Source organism: Phaethon lepturus, unplaced genomic scaffold, assembly GCF_000687285.1.
Source record: "Phaethon lepturus isolate BGI_N335 unplaced genomic scaffold, ASM68728v1 scaffold12078, whole genome shotgun sequence".
Taxonomy (NCBI): domain Eukaryota; kingdom Metazoa; phylum Chordata; class Aves; order Phaethontiformes; family Phaethontidae; genus Phaethon; species Phaethon lepturus.
The window spans coordinates 27284-40923 of record NW_010558338.1 but is presented as its reverse complement, the minus strand read 5'-3'; the positions used below and the strand labels follow the sequence as shown (position 1 = coordinate 40923).

Sequence of the window (13640 nt, the reverse complement as noted above, 5' to 3'; positions counted from 1 at the left end):
ATTTTCAAACTTAAGTCATAATTTGATCATTTCCTGGTATTTTGGCATGCCATTTCTGCCACAGCGTTTTTAATAGATTTTTGTTTGATGCTTATCTTGCTGTCAATGACTTGCACCTCTGTAGAGATGGAACACATGCTCCAAGACTGGAAACTTTTGGTGGGGGCTGGCACAGAGTGGTCTGTTCACTTCATATTTAGTGGGAGTCCTGGGGACTGTGTATGTTGATATAAAGTTCTGCTTGCTTCATTATGGAAGTTGATATTGTGTTTTCTCTTTCTAAACCTACAGCTATGTGTTGTGAAAACCTCACTTGTTTTGTGGACTACGTACAGACCCTGTCCTGTATCCTGAGAAATGACTTGGGTGCCAGTTCATATAACCTCACTGCAACATGGTATGTCTCAGTAGGATGACTAAAGTGTAGTCAGCAGGAACTTCTAACATGGCCATAGCACAGTGATGTCCTTCTGTCCTCTTTGTTAGGTAGAATTCTTGTTTTTGTTGCTGTGCTGGTTTTTACTTGGTAGTTCACACACCAGTTATCAGCTAGCTTCTCCCCTAGCAAAGGATCCCTGGTTCCTGTGTCCACTGACTATACTGCTTGCAACTTACTGCTACACTGATTCTGGCTTCCTTGGTATTGTTTACTCTCCTGCCCTGAGAATACCTTGCCCTTTGCTGTTAACAACAGACTTTCACTCATGTGTGCTGGCAGGGTTCACGCAGCCTGTGCAAGCTCCGTAATAGCTGCTGTTCTGCCCCAGCAAGGAAGTGGGTGCAGTCCTGAGCCATGCAGCCCTGGTGAGCACCTTTCCTTTCCACAAACACTTCAGCATCACTTTCCTACTTATCTCAAAGATGCTAAGCTGAGCAAATAGAAGCAAAAAAAAAAATCTGTCAAAGTTCAAATATTTTTACTTGAACATGCTGCCTTTTTTTTTTCTTACTAATTTCTGTGCCTGGTAGTTGAGCAACAGATTAGGGCACCTACAGCATGTGGTAGATGTGGACTTGTTTGTTTTGGTGGTTTTAGGGTTCCTGAGGAAGATACAGAAAATACTGTGGCTGCCTGCAGTCTCCTCCAATCGTCCAGAAATACCAGTCACACAAAATACACGTGCACTGTGGACATGACTGAACTCCTGGCAGATATCAAAGTCCAGGTGGATGTTACAGAGATAGCTGATAGGCAGCACGTGATTTCCAAAGGCTTTTATATGGCAGAGAACAGTAAGTACAAAAATGGTGGATTTGATAAATACTGTCTGACTTTATGTATATCTGCTAGGATAGTCTGGGCAAGGAGTGAGCATGGCAGCCAGTGGTGGGGGGCTGCGTTTGGTGTGCACTCATCTACAGAGTGCTGTGCTCTTGTTGTTGCTATTGTAAACTACAGAAATGCTTATGCTTGAGGCTGAGTTTAGAGCTGACTTGGCCCCAGACTTCTCATGGGCAAATTCCTTTTCCCCAGGAAGCAGTAGGTGATGAATTTCCACCGTAGACTGGTCTCATACCTAGACTATGCAAGCATTTGTTCTTGACTAGGATCTAAAGATCAGGAGGAATTGCTTTAACTGCAAATGCCACAGATGTCCTCACAGGAGTCCCTGAAGGCTCTTGCAATGGACACCTGAACCAACATGACATTATTGCAGGTGGCACAAGGTGTCCCAGATGCAATGGAGGTGGCAATTCCCCTTTCTGGGGCAATTCCTAACTAACTCTTCTGCATGACAGGAAGACTGGGTGCAATCATATAGTTGACTTGGGGGAATGCTGGTGTGTTCCAAGCTGTGCAGCAAACAATGAAGAAAAGGCGTGGTTAGCCAGGCAGACAGGTACCGTGAGGGCATATGAAAAAGAACCTTTCTACTTGTATTCTTCTGAAATTAAACTTTACATGTAAAGTGTCATCTTCTTGATAATGCCAAAACATTTCAGGAAAGCCCCTTGTCCCCAGTGACAGATGATAGATTGGGTAGTGGTGCTTTGCACATCTCCTAGATGTCCCTTTACAGAGGCATCATAGCTCAGTGATGGACCTGCAGACTAGTGCTGGAATTTGTGCGTTACTGCTTTTCGATATATGAAAACACCCTGCAGGGGATACAAAAGCTTGCCTTTTGGGCACTTATGACACAGGGATTTGCACTGGGTTTATGCAGCGTCCACTAGCCTCAGCTTTTCCTGGTCTCTGTTACATTGATAGGTACTTCTCTAACTGCAAGTGACCATGACTACATGGACTCCTATGTCATGAGAAGAAGGTGCTCTACTCTTTACATCTCCTAGGAGGTATTAGCCCCTTGTGCTATATTCTCTTGCTCCTTAGGTGATGAGGAGGTTCAGAGACTGGCAGAAGGCATATTCAGAGAAATGTGGGCCTGACTTCACTACGCTGCTGAAGTGTGAGGTTCTGTGCATGGCTCAGGACTGCTCAGCCTGAAAGGCAGGAATGTTGTGGATGTTGTCCTATGAAGAAGGGCTCACCCCTGCCAGGGCAGTTTTGTTCCCTATTGTCTCTGCATTGCTGATACTGTGCTGGGCCACCTTTTGTCTGCAGTAATCTTATGAAGGGTAACATCATCTTGTCTTTCAGTTAAACCACAGCCTCCATTCAATCTGACTGCTGTGTTCTCAGAGGGTTACAATATTTCTTGGGAAACCATCTACCAGAACTCTCCTTTCTACTTTTTGAATGAGGAGCTGGAATATCAGCTGCGTTTTAAGAGAAGGACTGACACCTGGGAGGTAAGTGAGATGTCAGTTTACCATCAAGTGGGATGTGCCAGCACAACCAGGACAGGAGCACTGGTGTGGAAGAAGGGTTTTCATGGTTTAGAAAAGGTATCACTTTGTTTGCTGGGACTGAAACCAGGCAAAACTAAAAAGAGAATCAAGAAGCGGAAGCTGTTTGAGAAGTGCTAGATCCTGTTGGGAAGGCTGATAGTTCATTTGCTTCTTATGCTGTCCTGCATGGAAGAATCCCCCTGGGGCCCCATGTAGCTAGTGACCAGACAGAGCATGACCTTGCAGAAACAACATGAAAGCAGAGGAGATGACTTTGCAGGGCTCCTCACTGTGCAGTAGTGAGGGTAAGGTAGGAGCAGTCACTCCAGCCCTGAGTGTTTGGTGTTTCATTGTTCACAGACTCAGAAGACTAAAGCTGTCCATGAAGACAAACGGACACTGGTGATCCTGCCATGGGAACTCCAGGCAAACACTGAGTATGAGTTCCAAGTGAGAGCCCGACCCCGAGAAGACACTGGCTACCGTGGATTTTGGAGTGAATGGAGTCCACCACTGACATTGAAAACCAGCCCTGCCAGTACATACTACCATCTCTTCTTGCTCTTCCCATTGGTCCAATGTCAGAGGATGCTTCCAGAATTCTAATCAAATCTAACTAGAACAAATTCTAAACAGTCTAGTAAAGACAGGCATGTTTTACTTGTTTACTGAGTACATGAAGCCCAGGCCTGGGCTGATGTGTGCTGTCTGTATTGACCTTCTCACTGTGCTGCAAAGCCCATCTTGCAGCATGGCCCATGGGAAGAAGGTTTGATGAGGTGGCTGTAGGTTTGGGTGCCACAGCAGGAGTACAGCCTGTAGCTTCCTTTCCAGTGTCACATGTCCAGGGTCCTGGCTTGCAGCTTTCAGAAATGGGGGAGATGCCTCCACTACTGGCGCTTAGTATTGCCTTCAGCTGAGGTGAGAGTGGAGCCTGCTCGCAGGGCCAGGTTCCGTGTCTGGACTCTGATGTTTGATCATACTGGGCATGGGTATTTTGTTTTGTAGCCACCACTCCCACTCCACAGGGAGTGCATAGTACCTTATACACAGAGGTACACCAGTGCTTGTCATGGTGGAACAGAAGCTATGAAAACAGCTTCTGTTTTTTGTCTTTGCTCAAATAGAGCAGGGCAGAGTGACTGTGGGCAATGTCAGCAGCATGTGCTGAGCTTCTTTACTGTCACTGATTTGCAGCTCAAACTGAAGTGTTACGTGGTGCTGTGGCAGCAAGGTCAGGCTCCATTTGCTAAGGATTATCTGAGTTCTGGGTCTCAAAGGTGCTCTTCTCCATCACAGGCAGAGAGCAGCCAACAAGCACTCACCTAGTCAACACCCTTTCTTCACATGTCTCTGGCCAGCTGCACTCTCTTTTCACTTTGTAGATTGTCTGTGGGAGTGTCCCTAAACCAGGAGGCATCGGAAACACCAGGGATCTTTGTAGCAGGGAGCTGTCCTGCCCCAAGCATGTTGACTGTCTGTCTGTGGTCCAGCCAGGCCATAGGGCCAGCTGATGCATGGCATCTTTCATTGATGCAGTCTTCTCTAAGCATCCCCATTCAGACCTCGTGTCTGGAGTGCTGGACCCCAGGTGACAGCCTCAGTGTCCCTAAGAGAAAGTCTGGGGTAGAAATTGAGGGTGTCTCCTCACAACTTTCTGCTTATTGACCAGAGTTTATACCTTGAAATGCAGGGTGAGCCTGAATGACCCTGTCTCTTTCTCCAGCAGTGACACAGACAGCAGGCATGGGATGGCTGCTGCTGTTTGGTGTTGTCGTGGCAATCACTGCCTCAATCACAACCTTTCTGGCCAAGCAGCAGAGGTAAGAATGTTTCAGGAAGCCGGACTGAATGCTCCTATTCTGTCTTGTGATGAGGTGTTCACATGCAGCCATCTTTGCATGTTGTACATCCGTGCATGGACACAGCTATGGGCCTGTGAAGACCAGCAGAGTATGGTCTCCAGTTTGTGTACCGCCAAGAGCACCTTGCTTCTCTTGCCATTCAGCTGGTTGGGACAAGACAGTGGCACGTGGGGATTCAACAAGGGCCACCTGGCCTCCTGGGCTGTTCTCCCAGTCCTGTCTGTGCTCTGCAGATGCCAGATGGAAGCAGTAGCCAGGGCTGGCCTGCCCCTTTCCAAATGTGATGCAGGCCCCTCAACACTGGCTGGGAGCCTCTCTCCTTTTTGGAGAGCCACATGCCCTTGCAGAGGGATGGGGTGCATGCTGCCACAGAGGAGCGCACTGGGCTGGTGCAGCAAGAGGGCTGGCACAGCCCATGGCCACAGGAAAAGTACATAAGGCAGAGTCCTGGCCGGCAGGTGCAGACCATGAGCCAGCCCAGCCTGAGGGGAAAATGCATTTTCAGCACTTGGTGTTTTTCCAGGAAGGAAAAAATTGGAACATCTTTCCTTAGCATGAATATAGTGTGCACAAGTCCCGAGGGCTGAGGCCTCGCTTCCTGTGAGGTTCACGAGGAAGGCCATTAGATGGCTTTGACAGCACAAGACATCCTTGGATCCTCAGCCACTTGCTAACTTGAGGCCAGTGAGGCTGGGCAGGTGATTTCAGCTGCTTGAATTGGATTTGGAGATACCTTGCTTTGCATCTTAACGTGTGCTTAACTCCAAAGCCTTTCTCTTTTCTCTTCCAGCTTGTGGAAGAAGATGGCTTGCATCCCAGACCCTGCTCCCTTTTTCAAACCTCTTTACCTGGTGCATAATGGAGACTTCAAGGTATAAATGGGCTATACAAGCAAGTGGAGCACATGACAAAGTTAAACCAAAAGGCCCATCATGCTATCTTGGGCAAGGGATTCTCATTAGGGCAGTGGGAGGCAGAATCTATCTCAAGGGAGGACCAAATGGCTCCAGATATAAGGACCAGAGCTCTCCAGTGCCTATTCTGTGCCAGGAAGGCCTTTATGTCATGTCTGTGCTGCTTATTCCCTGTAAGTGTTGTCTCAGTGGGTGAGCTGAGCTCATAGGTGATCTGTGAAGCCTGGAAACCTGAAGGGAGTGGGCAAAGGGATACCAGGACGGTAACTGGGATTTTTCCAGAGCTCCATTCCCATGCTGCCATCAAGGCCATGGAGCAGACTTCATTGTAGAGCCAGATCTCCCACTCCAGCCCCTGCAGTGACACAAGCTCAACATTAAGCCTTGTAGCTATCTCTGAAGAGTCACTCGTACAGACAATAGCTGTGCATATCATCCTGGAAAGATGGCTAGAGCTTTGGGGGCAAATAACTGCTATGTGACAGTACAGTGCAGTTGTCTCTCTATGAAGGAAGTATCTTTGAGTAACTTTGCCCAGCCCTCCCATAATTCTTTTCTCTTTTAACACTAGCTAAACTTGCTCATGTGACAAAATGGCTTGCAAAGACTGCACAGTTTGCTGGAATTCTCAAGATACAAAAGCAAAAGAACATTGGGCATTCATAAATAGTGGTTGTATTAAGCTGAAGAGCAACTCACAATGCCGTTATCAAACTGTGAAAGTGCTGGCATGTGAGTGCAGACACCACTGCCTCTTTCTGAGCTAGTTCCTGTTACAACAGCACTGATCAGAGACACTTCAGTGTCTGTGTTTTGGTTCTGCTTTTTCTTAGACCCTTTGAGAGAGGGACAACAGCTGGGCCCTAATGATCTTCATGTACTTTCCCACTGCTGTATGGCTGATGTTTGCAATTAGGTTAAGCAAGTAGTCTTGGATGGGTGCCATTCAAGCGGAAGCCTGCAGTGACTAACTTCCTTTCTGCCGCCTTCTTTCAGCCATATTATGGCTCCCCTTATCTGCACCAGAGTGGTACTTGCATCCTCTTGTGAGGCAGGTACACTGGTTACTCACAGGGAAAGGAACCAGGACCAGGTGGACGCAGTGTGGGAATTCCTGAGTCATGCGCTAGCATTCACAGTGAAAGTGAAAGCATCCTGCATGCCAAGAGCCATGCTCGTCTCAGGGTGAAGCCATGGGGTTCTCTGTTCTGTGGGAATGACATTCTTGCTAGTTTCTAGTTAGGCTGTTCAGTGCTGTGGGGAAGGGAATGAGCCTCAGTTGCTAAAGCTGAGTTACTTAATAAATCTGCAGGTTAAAACAGCAGTTGCGGACACAGTCACAGGACAAGATGCACAGGCAGGGAGTGTCTACAGGATGTGGTGACATCACTAATATGAACAGACTCATAATTTTTGTCTGGCAAGAAACCAGTTGATGTAGGGCTCATTGAGCTGCATCCTGCCTGCATCAAAGCAAGTGGCTAGGTTATGCCTGTGAATAATAATCAGCAAATTACAATAGTAATGCTCTGCAGACGACAGTCCTGGATTGGGTAGGAAGCAATCAAAATGTTAGAGGAAAAGTTAAGACATAAAAAGAGAAGGGAAAGTAGAGGAACATTGATTACTCTTGTGTGTACGTGGGTCCTTAGGTTCACATTGGGTGGGAATTTGCAAAGAAGTGTCAAGAGGGAATGAGAAGTATTCTGCCTGCTCAGTTCTAAGAAGGTGTTTCCTTCTGTTTCTTCAAATAGCCTTTTGCACCTTAGATGCCTTTCTGTCCATTACAGCTTCAATAATAAGCTCTTTGTAGCTTAGGTTAAAAATAAATCCAAGTAGACTTGGTGCTTCCTGCTGTAATGAAGATTTTTCCATGCTCTGTGTCAGAGAGTAATAAGCTGTGTCAAGCCGTTCTCTTCCCAAATACTTTGCTCATGTCTAGTTATGCTGAGCGCAGTTTGGGACAGAATTCTGATACGCTTAAGGCAGTCTGACAGCTGTGGCAACACCCAGCTCTCATGCAGCACTCTGTCAGAAGCCTTCACAGTGTTTATGAAGCTCAGCATTGTTACCTGTCTTATAACACAGCAGAAAGTGGTGCACTTAGAAGAGCCTTGATACATTAGGCAAGTGTCACAACAAGGAGCAGAACTAAGTCTTGAGTATGTGATGAGCCCAGCCTCTGGACTGCAGAATCCTCTAGTACGACTTACTGGCATTCATTAGTGACACACGACTAAAGTTTGCTGTGATCTGAATGTCCGATTCAGTGACTCCTTCAAAAAGAACAGAAACTTTTACTTTGTTCTTAGATCAGAGAAATCCAGAGGTGCCTTTACTCCCAGATGTGACTGAGTGCAAGGGGCTTGTGATCTAGAGATAATGCATGGTACAGGGCAGAATATAATATTAATGGCGATACAGAAGGGCAAGACTAAATGTGTGGCACTCCCTAATCATCTGAGTGTTATCTGCAACAGGCAGTGGCTATAGCTCTTTGAGGTCCCCTATGCCTGCTTCCTTCTTCTCACTGTGAGAGAAAAGCCTTGGTCTGGGGTATGGTTGTGTACAGAAGGTCAGGAGAAGCCTTGCCCTGACCCCCTTCCCAGGGAACTGAGGTGAGGGAAGTGACAGAGCAGGGCTATGTGTGTATTGGGTGCAGATGCAGTACACAGCGGGAGAAGCTGACCATCCTTCCTGAGAGAAGCAGAGTCCAGGACAAAAGGGCATGGGAGACTTTGTGGCTTGGGAGGGGACCTCTGGCTAATGCATGTTATGGGCAGTGGCATTCTTTGCAGCACAGAGAAAACTGAAAAGCCATGCAAACCTCTCAGAGCTAATTATTTTCAATTACTTGAGTCAGTTCTCCCAGAGCTGCCTGTATCTGGTAATAATAGCATCCCATACCCTGCTGTTTTGTAGGAGTCAGGGATTTTAGAGTTTGACTTTGACTCTCAGAGCATAAGAACTTTGGTCATTTCTGTGGAACCTCAAACCTGATGATACTAACCTCTCTCTCCTTGTATGTCCTTTTATGCAGAAGTGGGTTGGTGCATCCCATATGAAAATGACTCTCGATTTCTTTGAATGGGGAATAGTCCTTCCAGAAGTCTTGGAAGTTTACACTGTGTGTCCTTCCAACAGCACCTCTCAGGAGAATCTGTGTGAGCTGAGAAAAGATGTGCCTTGCAGTCCCTGTGTGTCTTGCCTGACTGCCCCAGGTCAGGATAGCCAGTCCCTGCTGTCTAGTGTGAACAGCAGCAGTGGGACTCGGGACCGGTCATACGGGCATTTGTCCATCGATACTGTGACTGTGGCTGATGAATTTACACCTTGTAACTGCCAGTGCAACTGTAACCGTGTGTACAGGGAACATGAGCATACCAGTGGGGAAGACACTGGTGCTGGAGAAACTAGTTACCCCAAGGTTAATGTTGATGATGAAGATGGAAAGATATCCAATGACTTACACCTGGCTGACCTGAGTATGCAGGACAAAATACTTGCTTCAGGCTCTGTGTCCACAGACCACCTGAGGAATACAAGTGTCCCAACCCACCAGCAAGTAGCTTTGGAAGGAGGGATGGGGAGCATCCTAGAAGCCCTTTGCTTTCAGCCTAATCAGCGGGATTTGGAAAATCCAGCCTCTCTCCCTTCTCCTGATGGTGAAAGTGTTTCCTACAGTGAAGGCTCCTATGACTTCTTCCCTCACACTGCAAAGCCCAATGACAGTTACCCTATGATGTCCATAGATTTGGACACTATTGACAGTGGCTTTGTGGACTCGGACTGTGGGAGTCCAGTTGACTGTGAATTTGAGCAAAACAGTCAGACCAACTGTGGGTCCATCACTCTTGAGCGGGAGGGGGAGGACTTTCCACGGAGCTATGTCAAGCAGTGGGTCTCATGTTGCGCTGACAGCCCTGTCAATGGGACACAGACAAACTAAGGACTTGAAGATGCCTTGCAGAGTATAGGGCCTTTTCCATAACGTACCAAGAGCAAAGTGTTAGCAAAATTCAGAAGAGAAACAAAGTTTATTTTGTGTAAGCTCTATTCCATACAGCTGAAAACTGTTAAGTCCATAGAAACAATATGCCTATTTCTATTGCCACTTATCCTGTTAATGTCTCAAACTTGATGTGATTGATTATTCTTTTTTTGGGAATTGTGGGTCAAATCCCTTTATAATGGCAGAAAAAGAAACTGTACTTTGAAAATTACCCTTTAGCTTATGTAGAGGTGCAAATTTTTTTGACAGTAACCTTATAAAGAGTACAAAACTTCAAATTATTTTCTCTGGTATTCTCACATGACTTGATAGTTTGGATGTACATGGAATGTTAGAAGCATAACATATGACAAGCATGTTTACTACATTAAAATTCCCCTGTCCTTTCCAAACAACACAGCTAGTGTTACTTTTCCTAATATCTTTGGCTCTTTAAACCCAGCTGTAATAGTTTGTTAATTATGGAGGGTCCCAGCTCTGTCCATAGGGTATGATCAAAAACAATTCTCATATAATCTGCACAGATCTGTGTGTCCAAGAGACCAAACACAATTCAGATTTCAGAAAGACTTTGCCTTTCCAGGTGGTCTGCAAATGAAAAGTCTTCAAAACACCTATAATTCCAGACAAACTCTTGGTACCAGGGTTTGCTACTGAATCAGTATATCTCCCAGCATTTTCCAAGCACATTAACTGAAACATTGAGCAGCTTTTAGAACTATGCAGAAATTTCAGAAATGTTGTCCTTAAATGGATGTGCCTGCAACTCCGTCTTCTGCCTTGGACCTGGTCTGCTGCAGTTAACAGGTCAGTAGCACAAAGTTTCAGCAATTTCTGCTAGCTAATAAAGCCAGCTATGAAACTCCTATTTGCACTGTAACTGTGACTATGTTTCCCTTTGACATCTCCGTATCTCTGTTTTGTTTAGGATAATTGTCTTTAAAAGTTACTGTAATACTGATATTATAGGTCTTCACATTCATCTTGTGTAGGCACAGTGATACTAACCCATGGCCTGGCTGGCTCCAGAAGATCTTATACTCGGAGAACCTTTGTGGTGAATGATGTACGTTTCCACTGCAGTAAGTCCGTTCCCTCTCCACCATCTATTACCCAAGACTTTAGCCAACCCCACAGCTCCCTAAACAAGAGGGAGCATTGTAATGAAGATAAGCTGTGTCTTTCACAGGTGAGTGCTGGAAGAGTTTTTCTATGTGTCCACATCCCTGGTTTGATTGTTCATAACAGCCATGGTCTCTGCTATGTTGATTTTGAACGTACAGGGCTTAGCTTTGCCTGTGTTGTTATTACTCCCTTAATATACCCCTAGCTCAGGGGCTTCCTGAACGCTGTTCCAAGATATCAGGGGTTTTTTTTTCGTTTCTTCAATACTAATTTTCCATTTTTCCTGTCATCTTCTACGCTAAGCTGTGGGAGGTATTGTCTCAGCGTGCTTATGCATCTTCCCTGCTGTGCTGCAAGTACCCTGCCTGCCCTCCACGAGGCAGCAGAGGATCGAGCCAACTTCAGTTCCTTGTTGGTAAACTGAGCATGCCCTGCACTGTCCTGCAAAGTCTGCTTACATCGTGCTTATGTCTGTGCGAATGTGTACTGAGTAGAAGCGTCGTTGATGGTCTGTAACAGAGTCTTCTGCAGCTTCATCTTGCAGCTACTTGTGCTTCAGAAACTACATTGTGGTAACTGGCCTCAGGCTGCTTAAGGGAGGAGGGGAAAATTGCCTATCTTTTTCTAGGGTAATTTTACATCTCAGTTCTGCACAGTCCTCGTTTCTGTTCATATCATTGGCCCCAGAACTGCTGAAGGAGCCGTTTCTGTCATTGCTACACTATCTAGCTGCACATCTGGTAGAAGATGATGTCCTGCTGCTATGTTGGCCTAGAAGTTGCCTCTGGTCACCCTAGGAGGCAGCCTTCATGGGCATGGAAGAGCTTGCTTTGATATGGCATAAAGATATGAAAGTAAGGGAGACTGTTCCCTTTGAAGCAAGCTGGAACAATTAAGCTTTTGGCCAATGAGTTGTTGACACTGTGGATGTGGAGGGGTTTGAGGTGGTTTTTTTTTTCTGTGGCTCCTAGCAGCAAACTGCAAATGTCCCTGACCTAGCAATATCTAATTTGGAAAAACTGTGTTTCCACAGGAATGCTAGGGCCGTTGGTAGCATTGCAAGTCCATGTTTTGTGGGGTTTTGGGAGGCTTCCCCTGCTCTCAAACAAGCTGTCTCTAAAAGGTCTCACTCCACCCTTCCATGACCTCAGTAACCCACAGCGGCAGATTCCCGAACAGCAGTATGAAGCACAGGAAAGAGTTATGATAATAGTGTGGTAACGGCATTTGATGTTTAAGTGCCTGGCCAAGCAGGCCTGCTTAAAAGAACGGAGTTTGCAAAAGGCTGCCTAAACCCTTCACTGCAGGAGAAGCTGCTTAGCCACTTCTGCCATACTCAGGTAACCAGGTAATCTAACTTTAGCCTGCCTTGCAAAGGTGAGGTTAGTCATGCACTGAGCAGTGGGATGAGGTACTAAGAAGATGCCAGCAGCACCACCACCCATATAGACAAAGCCCTTAGATGGCTGTGGTCTGTTGCACTTCACACAGTATTCACAACAATCAGGTACATGATAGCAGACTTAAGGTGTTGCACTGACCAGAACAGTGTCCTTCTACTGGGAGGCCTGAAGAGCAGAGTTAAGGAGAGAGGTCAAATCTCACATATTCTTGAGTGACAGCATGATCAGGATACAGAATTTGTCCTGGACTATAGTACTGATCATCTGCTCTGACAGACTAACAATGTAGCCAAGCATAGAAGCAGGTAAACACAGAAATTCCAGTCTATCTGAGGCTATCTCAGGCTCAAAAGTGTGCATTACTGTACAAACCAAGAAATGCAGCACAGAGCAAGCACTGCATGTCCCAGTAGCTTCCACTGTAATGGGATGCTTCTCTTATTTACTACGTTTGCCTCTATAGTGATCCAAAACCAGAAGAGATAGCAAAACATATGCATTTGGTACTGGGTTGACAGTAGACAAACAGCGGACGTCAATCCAAGTGGAGGGAATACAAAACACAACCAAAAAAACCCAAACCACAAACTTTAAGGAAGATGCAGCTTAAAACAAATCACCTGGTGAGAAACACTGCTCATCTGATGGAAATGAATTGTGGGACAATGGGACAAGTGTAAATAGGCCCTAGAAAACCTGAAAGAAGGGTCTGTGGCCTTTGGAGAGCAGGACTTCAGTTAACAATCTTTGAGCTGAGTGGCCCTTGGGGTACGGGGGAAGTATGAAAAAAGGCAACATGCAGAGAGCTGTGATGTTCTTGTCAGAAATACTGCTCTGTATTTTGGAATAGTAATATGAAAGGAAACTGGGAAAAGAAGTTTGTGCTTTGCTATTTGAGGCAAACTGCTGCTGAACTCTTGTACTGATTCTTCTGCCTGCCCTGTAGGCAGAGTGTGGTAAAAGCCGTGGGTCTTACATGGCTGTAGCAACTTTATAGTGACCTGCGGTAGAAGGCTGGGAAGATGCAAGGATACAACTTGTCTCTAGAGAAAGCAAGATGTTTTCTGCTTCAGCAAGTGAACTACAGGCAGCTGGACAGTTCTGAGGCAGCAGATGTTACGTGCTTAAATGATACTCTGAAAGCTGCTTGCATTTTAGGGGCTTTGTTTCTGCTGCTGTTCAGGATTGTTGTAACTATAAGGAGTGCAATATAGATTTAGATGGGTAACCATGTGGCCTCATGGGAGTTGGTAGATGTCCTACTGGATGGGGAAAGCTCAAAAGCAGGTGTTCAGAGAAGCATCGTAACTCAATCTGTAGCACCAATTTGGAAACATCTGTCTCCATTTCTGTATGGACCCTGTCTTCCTGTCTCTTGGCCCCTAAAGCTAATACTGGCAGACTGTTACTCAGTCTGTGCTTTGCCTGCTTCTCTCTTCCCCTTCTCCAGCACTAGACCCATGTACATGACTGACTTGATGGATATCCTGACTAACACTACCACTGCAGCATTGCAGCTGGGTAGGGA

General features: G+C 46.1%; 1 protein-coding gene across 1 annotated transcript; it reads left to right on the top strand.

Annotated features, from left to right (window-relative positions):
• The first annotated feature begins 293 nt into the window (after positions 1-293).
• Positions 294-9599, top strand: IL21R (interleukin 21 receptor). The gene is made up of 7 exons (XM_010293035.1): positions 294-397; positions 1037-1233; positions 2603-2754; positions 3154-3331; positions 4520-4616; positions 5449-5530; positions 8613-9599. Exons 1-7 carry the CDS (start codon positions 294-296, stop codon positions 9519-9521), a joined length of 1719 nt encoding a protein of 572 aa, XP_010291337.1. The 3' UTR covers positions 9522-9599.
• Positions 9600-13640: the final 4041 nt, after the last annotated feature.